General features: G+C 34.6%; 1 protein-coding gene across 1 annotated transcript; it reads left to right on the top strand.

The window, feature by feature from the left end:
• Nucleotides 1-1,774: 1,774 nt before the first annotated feature.
• On the top strand, nucleotides 1,775-17,137 carry LOC137925661 (uncharacterized). Its single transcript, XM_068769135.1, has 8 exons — nucleotides 1,775-1,841; nucleotides 7,482-7,686; nucleotides 9,232-9,293; nucleotides 10,640-10,708; nucleotides 11,977-12,060; nucleotides 12,795-13,379; nucleotides 13,776-15,272; nucleotides 16,074-17,137. Exons 1-8 carry the CDS (start codon nucleotides 1,775-1,777, stop codon nucleotides 17,135-17,137), a joined length of 3,633 nt encoding a protein of 1,210 aa, XP_068625236.1.
• Nucleotides 17,138-18,515: the final 1,378 nt, after the last annotated feature.

Below are 18,515 nucleotides of genomic sequence, written 5' to 3'. Positions count from 1 at the left end.
TAAGATGTAAAATGCTGGATGTTAACCTCCCCATAGATTTCCAATAAGGCAGGTCGAAAGTGGCTTATGTAAAACATATTTGGACAATCTTAGCAGGTTTGACTGTCCACCTTATGGATGGAGCTCTTACGTTGCGCTTGTCGATGGTTCGTGGTTTACACTCCAAGCTTAAGGCATTAGTGGTCATTTGTTCTGCTCACGTGGCATGCACACTGCTTCTTAAATTTCCCAATTTTCTGAACTATAATAGTTATATTTGTTTGTCTAGGAATCAGCTTTATTAGCAGTAAATTTTCAGATGTTTTTTAGATTGTCGGAAGTTGATATAGCTAAACAAAACATGAAAATACGGCTTTAAATTTGATATTAACACTTGCTAAGGAATAGACATTGATTACAGGAGTATATAAAGTACATACAAGGACAAAAATTAACATAGCTTCCATATCTGCATCTCAATTAAATAACGCATGCATTAACCCCAGATGTTTTAGCTATAATGTTTTTATTTTGGGTTTACTATAAGCTGGCTCTATTTTATTAGCTTAGAATTATCATAAAATAAATTTTAAAAGTACGTCAAACAAAATTTAGTAACAAAACCCTTCTTATGTTATATGTGAGTCACCAGTGATGACTTACGGCACGGAAATGTGGTCTCTTACTTCTGATCTCTTCGGAAAACTCACAGTTACTGAAAGAGTAATGAAGAAGCTTGTGATTCTCTACAAGATAGAAATAAGGAGATCCGTACACGAACGAAAACATCCAACCAAGATATATTTTTAGTGAAACGAAAGTAACTGATTTAGATTATCGGATTAGCAATTTGAAGTAGCAGTGGGCAGACTACCACAAGGTGGACCTTGTTAAGGACATCTGTGGAAATCTATAGGCCTGGGTCCATAGAGATCGTCCAACGAAAAAGACTTGACTTGACTTGAAAAGACGATGGTCAAATTTCCAAGGCATCGACGCGCTTTCTTTCCATCTCTTCTATCTTGGACTATGTATTAAAGCTGTGTAAACTTCTCTGGATATTCCTCACTATTGAAGATCGTGGTTCTTTTTGTAAAATATTCGCCGCATTAGGTTGCACCATATATGTCAGACTTCGGTGGTTTGCATTCCTTCGGCCACTGTGATATCAAATATAGTTCGGACCTGATCGGACTAGCGCATAGGGCTGCAATATTGTGGTCGCCGTGAACCTTTCCAGTGATCAAAAGTTTTTCCAAGTTATCACCGATTTTTATGAATATTTAACCGAAAAATTAAAAAATCGCTTTGTTCATATAGTCGAAAGGATACAAGTAGACACAGTGTGTTGGTGATAGTCGAGAGGAAATATCTAAGTAAGAAAAGGACTAATATTTAGCCACTTCCGCACATGCAGCGGTAGTCACACCGATTAGTGCCAAACACAGAGTTCCTTAAGATGCCCCGTGGAGGGGTGAAACACGTGTTGAGTGATTTGGTGGTGGCGGTTGTGTGATTCGCATTGTTTGCCGCATGCGCATTTATCAGCGGGCTGGCGGGCGGTGCATTTCATTGCACGACTACCACTGCATGTGCGGAAGTGGCTAAATATTGGTCCTTTTCTTACTTAGGATGGACTTCCGCGAAGTAACGCCTGATTCCATTAAATAACGCCTGATTCCATTAAATGAGAGGAAATATCGTTCGGTGGGATCCGGCCCTGTCGTAGGAATGTGAGTTTCGCTCGTGTTTACAAACAAGCGCGCCCGAGCCGGCGGCGGTGACGCGCCGCGTAATGCGCCCCGGGCCGCGGCCGACAATGCTGCTCTTCGTTCTCCTGCTGCACAACGCCCTCGCTGATCGTAAGTTTCTCTGCTGCTTTTCTCTTTCTCTCTCTTAGCTGTCACAAAACTCCCTCGCTGATCTAAGAACCGACTCACTCAACTATTTTTTAAAACATAACATAACATAAAAAGCACCAAAGGAAACCTCATTTCCACACTTGCAGACAAGGTCAGATCGTCTGTTTTTGCGAAGAGTTGTTGATAAGAAAAGTGAAAGGGATGTTAATACAATTCGTTTATTTAAGTAATTTCAATATGTTTTTCTCGGTATTTTATTATGGGGCAGTTCCGTAAAAAAATATTCTACATTTATTTTTAAAAAGTGCTATGCGGGCTATTTATGGTTTAAATGACAGAAATTCCTGAAAGATATTTTTACATAAATTCGTACCCTGACGGCTGTTTTTAAATACATATTAAAATAAGGTATTGTTTATACGCAAACATTTAAATTGTTATATAAAAATAGTGAGCGATTCTTGATATATACATGCACAAGGAATAAAATCAAACTACTAACTTCTGAATATCAACTTCAAAATGTCAATAATATTACTACGTTTGAGTGTATGCATATGTAATAAAGTTCCACAATATATCTTAGATCATCTTCCTCGTAGTTTTAAATCTAAAACAAAAGTATATTTTTAAATAAATGTTACTATATAGCATTCAAGAGTTTTTAGTTGATCGAAATGAGTGGAAATTGGTTTGTTGACACGTTTGTATGGTTGATATTATAATCAACATATGAAAATTGTTAAATTTTATTTAAAATAGCATCTGTAGAGTTTTTGACCGCCTTACAGCAGATCAGCTTTCCGAGCGGTAGCTTACTACTTATAATGTTAAAATAATTGACCGTTCAAGACTGCATGTAAGTGCCTGCCTGAATAAATATGTTTTGAATTTTGAATTTGATCGAAAGAAAGTAACCTATCTATAAGATAGACAAGTGGCATTGAGCAGGTCATATGGTCTGCAGACGGGAATAGAGACCAAGGACCAGGAGTGCGCCCTTGTGTGGAAGACTTCCACCCAAAAAGTGAAAAGAAGATATGGTCAGGATGGTAGGTAATTTCTGGACGAAGGCTTCTTCAAATCCGACTTATTGGAAATTTATTAGGGTGGCCTATATCTAGTAGCGCCACGACTGAAATAATAATGATTTAATTTTTTTTATTTATGTGTATTTTATGTATAGGAGGAGGAGATTTTACATTTTGTAGTTTCTTTAAGAAAAAGCTACTAATTTTACGAAGCTTTGATAAAGGTACATACCACAAGCTTATAAAAATTTTAATGTTAACCTTAAGCATCACTATTTTTCCTATATTTATTAATATTTTTATAAACATAGTTCGGATTGTCATAAATAGGGTGATTAGTTATAGATGTAAAAACTTTAAGGGGTGACTGTATAGCTCGTCTACTGTCAATTAATTTGTGGGCACACTCTATCCAAAAATTAATAGTTTCAGAAATAGAAAATAATGTAAGGACAACACAGTAACATAAAGCATTTTCAAATACAGATATAATACTACATATTAAAATTAATAATTATTTACTTTATGTCTCTGAAGACTTTATACTGTCGAAAGTTATGGGTCTATCGCATTCTAATAGTAAAAATTAATTAATATGACATATATCAAAACAAAAAAAGTTATCACTGCATATGTGATGGAAATACGAGGGTAACCTTTAAACCATTTTGCTATATAATGAACTAATAATTCACCGCTTTAAAGCATTCACACTTTTAAACAATCATCCTGTATATCGTACATATGTACAACGTCATTTTTTTATTTATGCATGTTCTCTTTAATACAGTTTTTAGTCTCATATGTAGGATAGTCCATTATGATTTTATGATGGAGGGTTGTCGTTTTACTTTGAAAGAATATTTTTTTTTATTTCATCATCATCATCATATCCGCTGATAGACGTCATCTGCAAGGCAAAGTCTTTCTTAAAAAATGGCTACGAAGACCGGCCTAGCGTTTGTCCACCTTTTTTAATATATTAAATTTATTTTTAAATTGTTCTATGACATCGTATACGCATTCCTCTCTTTCTTTTGAAAGGAATTTCTAAACTATTCTTTTGTTTATTGTATTGATACAGTAAATGTATCACTCATCACATTTAACAATAAGTAAACCTACACTCCCACGATACAATGGTAGGAAAAATCTTTATTTGCATATTTGAAATTCTTGTCTCTGTAATGAATTTGTTTACTTTCTATTAGAAAATTTCAGAGGAATGAAATCATAATTGTTAGTTATTTCGTTTACAGATTTTCTAGACATAGGTTTCTCTCACAGATATCTGTCTGATGTAACAGGCGAGGTATATTGCTCTAATTGACAGCTATTGGAGTCGAAAGGTTCTCCAGTGGCGACCACAGGCCGGTAAACGTGACATGTGTAAGCACTCGGTGGACTTATGACATATTCAAGGTCACGAGAGCTGGATGCGGGCAGTGGAAGACCGGTCATTGTAGTGGTCTTTGGTGAAGGTCTTCGCCTTGCAGTGGGCGTCTATCAGCTGAGGTCTATCTGGACCACTTTATTAACTAAAGATTTAAAAAAAAACTTTTAAAATCTTTGTTGATTTTTGTTTTCAATCTTGTTGCTTCGTACGTTCATTAAAAGATATGGGCATAGCAAAGCTACTGGTTACTTTTATGGGATTATGTTCAAAAGTTTAGCTGTTGGCCTACCTATTCCGTCGTTTAATGAACACCAACTATAAGGCATAGACCTCACTCAAAGACAATTATGGGGGATATACTATAATAGCTACACTTGGTAGGGGGGTTGGCAAATGCGGTATGATATTTGGTACGCGGAGAACGCTTTGGCTATTACTCTGAAAACTTGTTTATAGAAGTTGCAATCCTTTATAATTAATGCATAAAGTGTAAATTATTTAAAATTGTGTCCCTGGTATAACTGTTCACCACACCTATTTAGAATATATATTTATCTAATATAAATTTTCCGTGTTACAATGTTAACTACCGTACTCCTCCGAAACGGCTTAACCGATTTTTACCAAATTTTATATGCGTATTCAGTAGATCTGAGAATCGGCTACTATCTATTTTCCATACCCCTAAGTGATAAGGGATGTTCATCCTTGAATTTTTTTTTAAATTTTTTGACGTAATTTTTTGTTTTTAATTTTCTGATACACCATATAAAAATACATGCAACTCTAAATTTTCACTCCTCTACGAGCAACCCCTATTTTTATTTGTTAAATATTTCTAAAAACTTATAAATATATATATATATATATATATATATATATATATATATATATATATATATATGTACATATGTATACTATCAACCACACTATAACTACAATCTTTGTACTATGGGAAAAGGTGGTCGCGCAAAGGCTAAAGACTATCTTATAGAAAAGTTTATGTGAATAAAATTAATATATAAGAAATATCGCAAAGTATATAGGATTGGCATTTGAAACATACGTGAGCTTGTTGTATCTTTCGCTAGGCTCTATAATATTAGCAACTCTTTCGTGAGCAACTTTTCGGTTTGACAATAAACTTTAGTGAGTCGTGATAACATGTTTAATTATCGTGTATTTTATTTGAAAACTTTACTAAACGAAGACTCGAAACAATACTAAAACATAGTAAAAGATTTTTAGAGTGCAAATTTATGAATGAATTGCTCTAAATACTGTATTATCGATATTTTTAAAATGAATCCTATGATTGAACATGTCCGTTGAGTTTGTTGCGGTCTGTGTTCAGATTTATAATTGGAACGTAATTGGAAGCCTCGTTGATGGTGTTCTATTTTTAATTAAAATATGGCGTCACAGGGGAGACATTTGATTTCTCTTCTCAAATTGCGCTCTTTTGGCATTTCCTTTCTTATGTATATATTTTACATAATTAAAAATTAGTAGGTTTACATTTACCATTATGTACAAGTCAAGTAAAAAATAGTTTTAGTTGAGTTAGAAAAGCAAACTTCTTTTAATTACTCATTGGTAGCTACCATCCGGCCAAACCATCATTGAAATTAGATAATTTATTTATTAACACTTTTTTTGGGTACAAATGTTGTACCATACACAATAAATAGTGGAAAAAAGGAAGAAAAAAGGAAACAATTCATATGGCAAAAGAGGCGATCTTATCGCTCGAGGAAATCTCTACCAGACAACCTTTGGATAGAGATGAGAGACATGAAGGAGGGGGGTAGTTAATGTTCGAATTGTACTTATTAACTGAGAATTATTGAGTTTAAACTGAATACAACTATAGTATAACTTCTGGCGGCCCTACAAGCAATTTTTCTACAATCTCCTTTTTGATTTAATTTTTTCCCCTCTTCATATATAAATTATAGGTAAAACAATGACTATAGATTATCAAGTGATAACAAAAAGCAGCCTTAAAGTCACTCAAAGAGCAATGACCACTCTATGCTACACATAGCTTCGCCGCGACATAAAATCATTCGAGTTCGAGTTTGTTGATTAGCCAGAAGTAGCACTGAGCCAAATCAAGCTAATAAGGTAGTTGCGGAACGATATCAGTCGAGTTTTTGACACTTGACGCTAAGAAAATTAAAACATTTAAAAAAAAGTGTAACTCTGAGATAACTAAATATCTTGACAAATAGGCATTTAGTAAAGATTTAGTATGTTAGATAGTCCTACCAAACAAGGAAAAAATATTCACCTGCCTTACTAATGTCCGGGAGTTTTGAATATCAATATAACTTTACTTTTTGGTCGCTGTAGTATATTGTATAAATTTACTTATATATGTATAAGTAAAATATCAGAAAGAAATTGTGATTAAATCTATTCCTAGTTTAAATATATGTAGTATGCATAGTAGAGATTGAATCAGAGATATGGAGATACGCAGTAAAATTAAGGTTATTGACGGAGAATTGTTCGTCTGAAATGACAGTGGGCGGACGTCGTCGAGCATATGACGGCTGTTGGGGTCAAAGGTTCTTGAGTGGTAACTTCGAGTAGATAGACACGGCATGGGTAGGCCCTCCATTAGGTGGACCAACCAATTTCTTTTATGGCTCCCCTTTTTTGGGGTTTCCTTGTTCCCCTATTTTAACTAACAGGAACGTATTATCAAATATTTCTTTAATCTCTTTCGTCATCAAAATTTCTTCTATTTTTTTTCTCATTGTCTGTCAATCTCATGGCACTATTACATTTCATTCACGCATGGCCTCCTATCATACGCAAGCTTTCTTATATGTTTAATTTTTACATTTTTCAATATTATTATATATAAATGAAAATAATATAATTTTCTTATATTATTTTCATTTATATCATACATTTCCTTTACTAATTAAAAATGTTTTATGCAATGTAATTTTACTTATAATTCATTTAAAATATTTCTTATTTTATATTTTACAACTTATTAGGTGCTTTCCCCTTTCTCTACCTGTGTTTTGATAGTCAAAGGTTTTGGGAAGACACTGAATGCAGGCTGTGGTCATCGTGTCGATCCTTGGGACAGGCTCACGTCTTGCTTTGGGCGTCAATCTCTTGACATAATGATGATTCAACAATAAAATGTTTTAAAGACCAATCGAAGGATATAAAATTGCCTTTTTCTTTCAGATTCTAAGAAGGAAACCACGTACACAGTGAAAAACGTTGAGTCATGCCCTGATGCGGGTTACTATTTCGAGAACGAGCTGTCATTAGGCGAGATGAAGCCGGGACTCTGTCATCTCTGTTTCTGCAGAAGGAAAGGCGACGCTGTCTGCTGGGAGAGACCCATTTCCGAGTGTTTGACAAAGGTCCACATTACCATTGAAAAAGGGTAAGGCTTGTTAGTTTTTAAATATTGTCACACACACGTACATACAAAGTGGATTTTTGTATTTTTCGGTCATATAGAAAAAGCGGTGATAACCTTTAATCATTAATGGTGGAGTTCTAAGAAGCTGCAACCCCATGCGCTGGATAGAACAGCTTTGAACCAGGTTCGATACCATAGTAGTCGTAACAATACAGCAATAAAGCGCCATGATTCTCAGGAGCGAGGAATACGATGCAAGCAGGAGGTTGTTTTAGACTAATTATAATTGTTACATTTCTATTTTTAATGTTAAGATCACCACGCCATTGCTTTTTACATATAAATGATTCTTTGTTAGGTAGTTGTTTATGTTAAACGCGTACCAAGTGAATTACTTGCGCCCAGACATTATGTATCGATTTCAAAATTCGAATCTCTGGCAATCCTCTCCTCAAGAGAAGTATTCAAAAGTGCTATTAACTTACGTGGGAAAGCATTCTCTTATACTTCGTCTGTCAGCTTTTTACAATCAGCTGTCTATGTAAATAAATAGTCTAAATGTGAATGAAAATGAAATATGGTCCGGAACATTCTAATAATAATATTTTATAAATAATTATAAATGTGTTACCATTGAACTCTTACGGTACAAAAACATGGTCTCTCTTTGTCAATGTGCAAGCACACAGTCGCTCTATGAGCCACAGAGAAGGCTATGCTCACCTTTCACTACAGGATCTAATCAGGAAGGGACGAGATCAGTAGCTATATTTATTTATTTAAGTACACCAGCAGTATACATAAGTTAAAAACATATTCAAAGTTACCGTAATAATAGTTTTATTAGGATTATTATTACATAAAACAGTGTAGAAAGAAAGATCAGACCATATAAAATAAAATAAAAAATCGTAGAGAAAAATGATCGGACGCAGGAGGAAACATCTTACGACTTTAGACACCAAAATAGCGCTTAATTAAAAGTGTTTCCTCCGGTGTGTAATATTCAAGGCTGTGTGAAAAAATAATAAATTAAAATTAAATTTTTATGGATACAGAGAATTCTTAATATTAGTAGATAAATGTAAGACAGTAAACTACATAGCTGAGCAGTTGGAGGAGTGAGCAGGACATATAGCGGGTAAAACATATGGCTGGTAAAGCCTTAAGGTTCTGCAGTGGAAACTACGGACCTGCAAGAGCAAAGAAGGATGTTACACAATGTGGATATAACCTTATTAACGTCGTTAGAAGATAGTGGATATAGGCCGTTTTAAGCCTGTATATGAAATCTATGAGATAGGCCTCTGTTGAATGGTTTCCACTTACGTACTTTAAGGCACCAGCGGCTATCTCTTCTCTATGTTATGTCACCTGTCTATAGCCTTTTAAATATGTCAATTTGATGAGATTTGTCGGTTATATTAGTTTTTTTACAGATCTCATTTTAAATTAATTTTATTTAAAAATTCCGAGCAAGCTCTTGATAAGCGTTCGTGTATCGGTCACAGTATTATGAATTTAACAATTTTTCAGTAATGTCGTCTACCATATCTTTTGTTTCAGAGAGACAAGATCCCGTCGAAGCCCACTTTCGAACGTCGCATTAAAATATATGAGCAAAGGCAGTAAGATTTTTAATTAGTTTCACTTGAAGCACATATGTAACTGTATGATATCATTAATGTGTAAAGATTAAGTACGAAAAGGACCAATATTTAGCCACTTCCGCACATGCAGTGGTAGTCGTGCAACAAAGCGCACCGCCCGCCAGCCCGCTGATAAATGCGTATGCGGCAAACAATGCGAATCACACAACCGCCACCGCTAAAAAACTCAATACGTGTTTCATCCCTCTACGGGGCATCTTCAGGAGTTATGTTACACCGATTAGTGCTTGACTCTGTGTTTGGCACTAATCGGCGGTGCACTTTGTTGCACGACTACCACTGCATGTGCGGAAGTGGCTAAATATAGGTTCTTTTCTTACTTAGGATGGACTTCCGCAAGGTAACCCCTGATTCCATTAAATATGTGTAAAGATTGTTCATTCTATCTCTTTCTTAAATTATATGTGTGGAAGAGAGAGCGAGAGGGACGTTATATATAGTGCAGATTGTTGGACCTTACCTCAGAAGACTATTCCAGAATTTATTTGCGAATATTTGTAAATAATTATCTCAATTTATATTCAAATTATTGCCCAATGCTGTAGTAAATTTATTTTTATTTGTTTATTAATAACTTCGTCGTTTCAGGACATACACGCTCACTGTAAGGCATAGACCTCCCCCAAAAATTTCTAATTGGGGGATGTACTATAATCAATACGCGTGGTAGTCGGATTGGCGATCGCAGTATGGCATTATAGTACGCAGAAGACACTGTTGCGTATCCTCTGAAGACATGTATGTGAGCATTGGCAATCCCATATAATTAATGTAAAAAGTGTGAATTATATAGGATTGTATCGTGGGATTCGAACCCGCGATCTACTTTCGCTAGTCACAGTCCTATCGCTAGGCTATCGCGGTTAGATTTTTTAAAACTATTTACTTATTTAATATCATTATGTACGTCAAAATATCATAATGAGTCGACAGTCGACTTATAAGTCGTTTTTGACGTGAATAATTTAAGTTATTAAAAATGTATCTTTGCACTAGGCACGCAGGCCTATATCGCGGTGACCTTGGTAGTTACAATTACGTTTGTTGTAATTAATTGAAGTATTTTTAATTCATACTCATATAATATATTGCACATAATAAATAATTACTGTGTATGTGAGCTAGTGTTGAGATTTGTGCATGTGTATATATGAGTGTGTGTGTATAGTGATCACTTGTGTGTGTTAAGAGAAGAATTCTAGAAGGACACAAACATATATTGAAATTTGTTATATTAGACCTTTTTTTCTGCTCTCTGTTGTTGTGAAAATTGTATCGTTCTAGTTCTAGAATATAATTTTTAGTTTCCAGCAAACAATCTACGTATAACTGCATGCCGCTCGGCTCCACGCTCAGCGAAGGATGCCCACCAGGTGAGGTATTTTTGGTTTATAAGAACATATTTTACAAATGAAATAGAAATATTTATGTGCTTTTCAATATACAGTGCTAGAAATCGTGTCTGACATTCGTATTTTTCACACTGGCACGGAGATCTGGTATCGTTTGATAGACTAATCAATCAAATAAAACATTCAATAATTCATTCATAGATTTATTAATAATTATTTCAGACATTAATTAATTAATATATTGATTAGTTAACGTATTCATATATAATATTAATAATTGAATAAATAATTAATTAAATGCTAGAAGAGTATAATTTCATAAAAACAACAATTAAGTTGAATTCCTCTATAATTGCAACCTCCAATTTAAAATGTGAACAGAACAGATGGCCACTAGTGCCTTAAGGTTCTGGAGGGAAGTCCACGGACCCGCTAGCAAAGCGTAATAAGGCTACTTTCATGGTTGACAGACAACCTTGTTAAGGACGTCAGATGACGCTGGATGTAGCCCGCTTCCAACCGGTCTTATTGTAAGGCTTAAGCCCAGCTGTGGATGTCTTACGACTTAAATGACGATGAAACTATTTAAAATCATTGCAAAATGTTTCAGAGTTGTTAAATGAATATATTTAGTTATCTAATCCTAAAGTAATTTTTATGTTTCACTGATCGTGCCTTTATTTGTTTCAATTATGGTTTTTATTTCCCTTTTTGGCTGTTTTTCTAAGTGCCTAAGTTACCCAAGTTCCTTCTTAAAATACATTATAAATTAACCTAAAATTCAAAATTAATAATTTCTTTGGGGCTTTTTAATTTTTGGTCTTTTTTTCTGGTTCGGGTGTATTGAATCTTTTTTTAACAACTATTTGTAAAAACTTGGGCTATTATTGTGTAGACTATATACATTTAATAATGTCTAGTTTTTTCGATTTCTAACAATAGCGTCTATACGACGACTTCCTCGTTCCAATTCCATATTGCCATCTTCAGGTTGTATGCCAGTATATGTGCGATGGTTGCCGTATTCGCCACAACTATGATCTTGCAATCGCTTCTTGGGTCTCGTCCGTGTGATACACGCACAAGTTCATGTGACGTGATATTGCGACCACTGCACGATGGACGCTATCATAAAGCCTGAGGATGTCTGTTGAATGACCAGCAACAATCACCGCCACGCTCTTATCCTTATGGATGGTGAATATGGTGGTCCATGACACTACCTTTGTATCTTGCCTAATGACCATTTGTTAAAATTATATCACCTTTTACCAATTTTCACGTTTCAGACGACTGGTGCCTCGGATGTACAATCTGCGATTGCGAAGCTTCAGGCCACTGGAACTGCCACATATTGAGTTTTTGCTCAGACAGTATGTATGGTTTTAATTAACGATCTATGACATCATGGCGATTAACTTAAGTTAGACAAGGTCATCAAAATGTTATTTTTTTACTTTTAATTACTGTATGTAAAAGTATTTTAATAGTTTAACGTACGTTAGACTAAAAAGGTGTGGCTGCTACACATGTAACTACTTAAGAAAAAACGATGACGTCCGTGCGTGTACACCGTCCGTCACTGCTAGTCTCCACCCCAGAACCTAAGGGTTAATGCGGTCATCTGTTCTGTTGTACATATATGAAACTTCTTAATGATGCACGAGTTGATATCTTAGGCATAAATAATTTTACTTTTAAGTTATTTGTTGGCAGGAAAGAGAATTTAAATAAAATTAACAAATTTAAGCTTAATTTAATATATTATATATCTTGTTATGTAAAAAACGGATCATCAATAATGATTGATAAAGATGATTAAACCAATTCATTTTGATCACTATATATCTTTCATTAAAAAACTTTTTTAAGGTATTTTGTAAATTTCAATAAAAATATTCATCATCATTAGGACTGTAGGAAGTCCACAGCTGGACGTGGGCCTGTCCCACAAGTTTCTAGTACGACCAATTAAAAGCGTCTTTTAACAACTTTGGCAAGGAAGCCTGTCCGCCTTGTAAACGGATGACCAACGCGCTTTCCGATCCATGGTCTTCACTGCAGAACCTTCATAAAAATAAATAACGCTGTGCATTTAAATTGACAGAGAAAGCAACAAAACACTTACAAACTCACAACAACACCCTGAAACGGAGAGCGGTGAAGATACATCCGAAGGCGGACAACCTCGTGAACACAACAAAGGTGCATAAATCAGCTAGGAAACTAAACGTCAGTCACAAATGCAACAGCATGACGCCTTGGTGCAACGAGTACACCTTAGCGAAAAGAAACTCCAATTTGCCGAAACACGACGACAAGGTGGTCGTATTCGAAAAGGACCTCGCCGGTCGGAAGCCAACGGAGATACAGGGTGTCCGAGTTAAAAAGATTCTGAACGAAAACAACACTAACGTTAGACTAGCGCAGAAAGTCCAGAGAGCAATGGCAGCCGTGCACAAGATCATCAGCATGAACGAGAGGAACTTCACCAATACCACTAAATACCTCAGAGTTATAAAGAAACGCTCGATGTCGCATCACGAAGATAAAATCAACTATCAAACGGCAAACAGTCCTCAGATGTACAAGAAGTCAAGCCCGAGAAGATTTAAGAAGAAAGTAGTGTTAAATAAAATTTCAGATGAAATGAACGGAAAGAAAAGAGTCAAGCGAGATGCTAGGCATCAAGGTAAACTTTATGATAATCATTTTCAATTATTTTTGAGTTCACACATATTTATTTTAAAATTTTTCCTATGATAAATTTTAAACAATTTTAGTATTTCGTATAACAATATTGAAAAACTTTTAAAATTATGCACAATTTGTCAACCAACAACCTGTGACTTTAGAAAACCAAATACATTTCAGTTTATATCTTCTTCGTGAAGGTTTTTGATTTAAGTACGTGTACGGTTAGGTATCTATAAGGATTATTTTTCTATATTTGTATTTTTTATATTACGTGACAGGATGCGTTCCGTAATGTTATTTGAGAAAATTTTATTTATGAATTATTATGTTAAAATGCTTCAAGAGTAGATAAAAATATTAACAGAAAATAATGATAACATTTTTCGTTTAGGTAATGACACACAAATATTGCAGTCTGCGACAGATGTTCACGATAATTTCACAGTAGATTCGTCGCAGAATGAAGTACAAAAATTGAAAATATTGGATTCAAAAGATCATGAATATTACAAATATAACGTGGTTACCGATAAAAGACTAGATAACAAAAAAGATTTGAAAGTTAAACATATGAGTTATAACTTCATTTTTGGAAACAAAACAGTTAACGTACATAAAACAATATCGCACAATCTGAGTGACACAAACATGCGAACGAGGTCTGACATATTCAACTTATCGATGTCCCACCATTCGAAAGATAAGAAACAAAACATCAAAAGCATAAACATAACCGACATTAAGTATCTTACAATTGCACCAGACATGAACAAGTCAATGGATTATAACGAACTCAAGATACAAAAAAATAACTTTGAAGTAATCCCCGTACAACGCAATGTATTCAAAGAAAACGTTATAAACACTTCGAATGAAACTGAAGATCTTAACTTAATAAACAATATGCTTAATAGTAAAGGAATTTTACAGCACGTTCTGAAAAGAAAATCTAAGATAGTACCTAAACATAGAAATGATTCAGACAGTCTGAGCTTTATAACGAATCTAAAACTTCTTTTTAATAAAATATTCTTTAACGGCAAGAATAAAAAAGATAGACTCAAAGTGCTCGATAAACAAAATTTATTCGATACGTTTTGTATTAAGAATGTGTCTTGCAAAGTGAATCCACGTGACGAAATAAAACTACAAATGAAAATCAATGAATTGAATGGAGAAATGTATAAAATAATAGAAACTATAAAAATAATTAAGAAATTACTAACGCAAATTTTTAACCATAATGAAGTAGACAGAACAGACACAAAACAAAATTTCGACAACAAAGAGAAAACATTTTCCGATGCAAAAAGTAATAATATTACAGATAACCAGAAACTACAACTGTTTTATATAAAAGATGGACTTAAAACATTTATTAAGTCCATCGGAAAATTTTCTTATATTCTTCAAGATATTATCCGCATTATGACCGATAAAGAAAATGTCAGACGCTCGCCGCATCGTCCGCTACGTTGCACCAGAACGAACGGGTTAAACAAGACCAGGACATTAACCGCCGAGCAAAGGTTCAAGAAACTCAAAACAGCGCTGATAAACTACAACCTGCTTCAGAACACGTTTATAAAGAGAATATATGAAATGTTGACTAAACTCGAAACAAACTTAACAAGCGCTGATAAGAAGAAAAAGAACAAGAGACCGGAGAGGGCTTATAACAAGGATATCAACAAGTCAGAGGCCGTTGAGAAGTTTACGAGGAATATAGTTGATAATCTCAGAAAGCTGAAGAACTTGGCTCTGAAATTAAGTTCGACAACGCATCGAAGAAAACGGAGCACGATGGGGGACGACGATGCGATCGAGTATTTGCTGATGCTGATGGAGTATCTACTAAAACAGAATTATCCGTTGGATGCTTCACCAGGTATTTCGTGGTTTCGGTTTTACATAAGCTGTCATTCTTTTTAATATTCGTCATTTCAACCCATAGACGCCCACTGCAACGCAAATCCTTCCCCAGAGATATCTATGGAGGAAAATACTGTAATCGCCATGCTTGGATTGCAGAGGATGCAGAGGACGCTAAACTTGTAAATCTTGGACGCGAAACTTGTTTGTGAGCAGTGGCAATCTTATATAATTAATGCACAAAGTCTGAATTATATTAAAATTGTATGTCGGGAACCGTACTCTGCGCCTACGATTGCAAGTCGTCTAAGTCATCTACCACTGGACTCTCACTATGCACACAAACAACGTATACAATATACATATATTGTATACGATGTTTGTACCAATTTACCTGTATATATACATAGGGCAAAGCTTTTTGCTGACAAATGTGCTATCTTCTTTAAATAGATATTTACACCTATACTCAATCGTCCTGTATGTGATAATCTGGCCTAGATAATCACCCTGAATAATTCAGAAAAAAAACCTACTGAGTAAATTTTTGGTAATTTAGGCAGATTTATAACAGAAGAAGAAATAAAATCCATAATTTTCGTGCCTTATTTGTTGTTTATATTTAACTAAAAATTAAATTGCCGAAATTTATATTGGTGGCCAATTATTATTTTATTACACGGAATTAAATCAGACGTTATTTTAAATTTAACATTTTTAAAACATTCTAATATTTAATAAAGAAAATTAATAATTCTTAATCTTATGTTAAAATATTATAAAGTTATTTACATTCGTATTGCATTTTGTGTTTCAGTTAACGATGGAATTGATTTATTAATAGACGCGATAAAGCATGCGCCCGATATCAAACCTATTAAAAAGAAGGTTTTGGACTATTCTACAACCACAGCAAGTGTTACTAGAACTTCGCCACCGGCTACAGAAGATACCTTCACATACACCGAGAACGACAACCAAGGAGACGGTTCAGAAAGGGAAGGTAATGATACCTCACGATCAGATGACAACCAAGTGGTTCCGAAGACAACTGATGAAGGGAATAACAAAATAGAGGACTTCCAAAAACTTATCCACGGCACCAAGAAGTTCAAGAACAGCTTCCGATTATCAAACTTCAATAGTATTCTTAAAAACGCCAAATTAAAACCTGTTACAACTACAGCGCCTATTATCACCACTACTCCAATAGTTCAATATGATTTTCTAAAATACAGTTTATCCGGCACCGCTGAAACTGAAAAATACGGAAAGCTTAGTTACACGGTCAGTACAGACGACAAGAATGAACTTAATGATAACTACAAGTACGCAAATGAGAACGACAGGAGCCAGGTCGAGAACGATGATTACCCTCCAAACTTATCCAAAGCTGTTCCCGAACCGGCCGTTAGCTTTCACGTCTCTGTACCAACTCGAACATCTCCCGCTGAAACAACCACCACTCGTAAATTTCACCACATGGTTCGCGAAAAATTCGAAAATCCTAATAAATTGATCAACAAGAAAAAGCATGCGAAGTCTAAATTTAATTGGGTCGACTACGACCAATCAGAAGACGGCGGCAAAAAGATCGAAAGGAAAACACTAACAAAATCGGACAAAGATTTTAAAGAGCTCAAGAAACAAATACTGAGGGCCTTCAACAAAAACGATGTCAGCGCCATCTCTAAAGAAATTATGGAAGATGATAAGAACACATACTTTGATAAACTCCTACCTAATGCTATATTTAAAAAAATGGAATCTGTTAATTCATTGGAATACGATGCTACTAAACCCGAAGTCGAGTCAGAATCTAAAGATTTAGAGCCCGAAGATACTTATGTGAATGATGTGTTTCCCTCTTACTTTGTATGAAACGTTAGAATTTGCAGATCAGTTTAGTTATGTTTTTATTTGTTAATTGTTTTTATTATTGAGTTTATATACGATGCATTAGATACACTATGGTGATGTTATAGTTAAAAATGATAATTTTACAGTAAACCTTATTTTTAATTCTTTACTTTTTGGCTAAATAATTGCTTGATTTCTTTACTTCATAACTTTGTAACTTTGAAGACAATATAGATGCTGTTACTACATAAGAATAAGTTAAAAAGCTTGTCGATAGATTATTAAAAATTAGAGAATTTTTACCTTATAATAACATTGAAACCATTATTGGTAATTTATCAGTGTTTTTGGTTTCGTTTATGATATTATTGAAGTATTATTTGGCTTAGATGAAGTATATCTTGTTTGTTATAGTTAGTTGATTAAATGATCGAACGTTTGTATTTTTTATTACACAAATTGAATTATATTTTTAAATATTTATAAGTTAGAGTCCTTGGTATGTTCAAGAGACTGCGGACCGGAAAGCACAGTGTAGGAACTTTACTTTTAACACAATGTGAAAAGATGTCGTACTATATAGGTCATAGAAAGGCGCTGTGTACAGGCCGCTTTCAACTGGAAATATATATGGGAGCCCATGTCGTATTAAATAATCAATGTATTATAGTCAAAATCAGATTCATACGATTCAATTTTTTTAACATTAAAAATACTTTACTCAATAGGCTCACTCTGTGTTTGGCATTAATCGGTGTAACATAACTCCTGAAGATGCCCCGTGGAGGGGTGAAACACGTGTTGAGTGATTTGACGGTGGTAGTTGTGTAATTCGCATTGTTTGCCGCATGCGCATTTATCAGCGGGCTGGCGGGCGGTGCACTTTGTTGCACGACTACCACTGCATGTGCGGAAGTGGTTAAGTATTGGTCCTTTTCTTAATTAAAAATATCAGCTGAACTATCAACTTGAGACAGAATTTAATGGATGGATGAAAACATTATAGGGACTCGAAAGTAATGTCGTTTCTGTCGACATATTTCACAGAAAAATCGATTGATTTTTACCGCTTTGGTATTGAAAATTTGTATACTAGATGGCAAAAAGTTGTTGATAATGAAGGTGAATATGTTGTTGATTAGAAATAAAAACTTGTTAAAAATGTAGTGTGAATTTAATTTAAGAAAACGACATTACTTTCCGGTTCCCCTAATTAGTGATAATTGGAGTATGAAATAGTTTATATATGTTTAAAAATATTTATTTATGCGTACTCGACTGACGATGTTGTTATGGTCGGACGACGTTAAACGCAGTCCGCTTCTAATCGTTCCTATTTGGGAAGCCTATGTCTAGCAGTGCACTTCTTACAGCTAGAATGTTGTTGATGACATGTACT

This window comes from Battus philenor, unplaced genomic scaffold (genome assembly GCF_028537555.1).
Source record: "Battus philenor isolate CCGP_79_NKW_IND1 unplaced genomic scaffold, ilBatPhil1.0.hap1 SCAF_27, whole genome shotgun sequence".
Taxonomy (NCBI): Eukaryota; Metazoa; Arthropoda; class Insecta; order Lepidoptera; family Papilionidae; genus Battus; species Battus philenor.
The sequence above is the reverse complement of the archived record's forward strand: the minus strand, read 5'-3'. Positions and strand labels throughout refer to the sequence as shown.

Coding starts and splice junctions, on each gene's coding strand:
- LOC137925661 (XM_068769135.1), top strand. CDS start 1,775: ATGCGCCCCGGGCCGCGGCCGACAATGCTGCTCTTCGTTCTCCTGCTG. Junction 1,842..7,481: donor GCACAACGCCCTCGCTGATC/GTAAGTTTCTCT, acceptor TTTTTCTTTCAG/ATTCTAAGAAGGAAACCACG. Junction 13,380..13,775: donor GCGAGATGCTAGGCATCAAG/GTAAACTTTATG, acceptor TTTTTCGTTTAG/GTAATGACACACAAATATTG.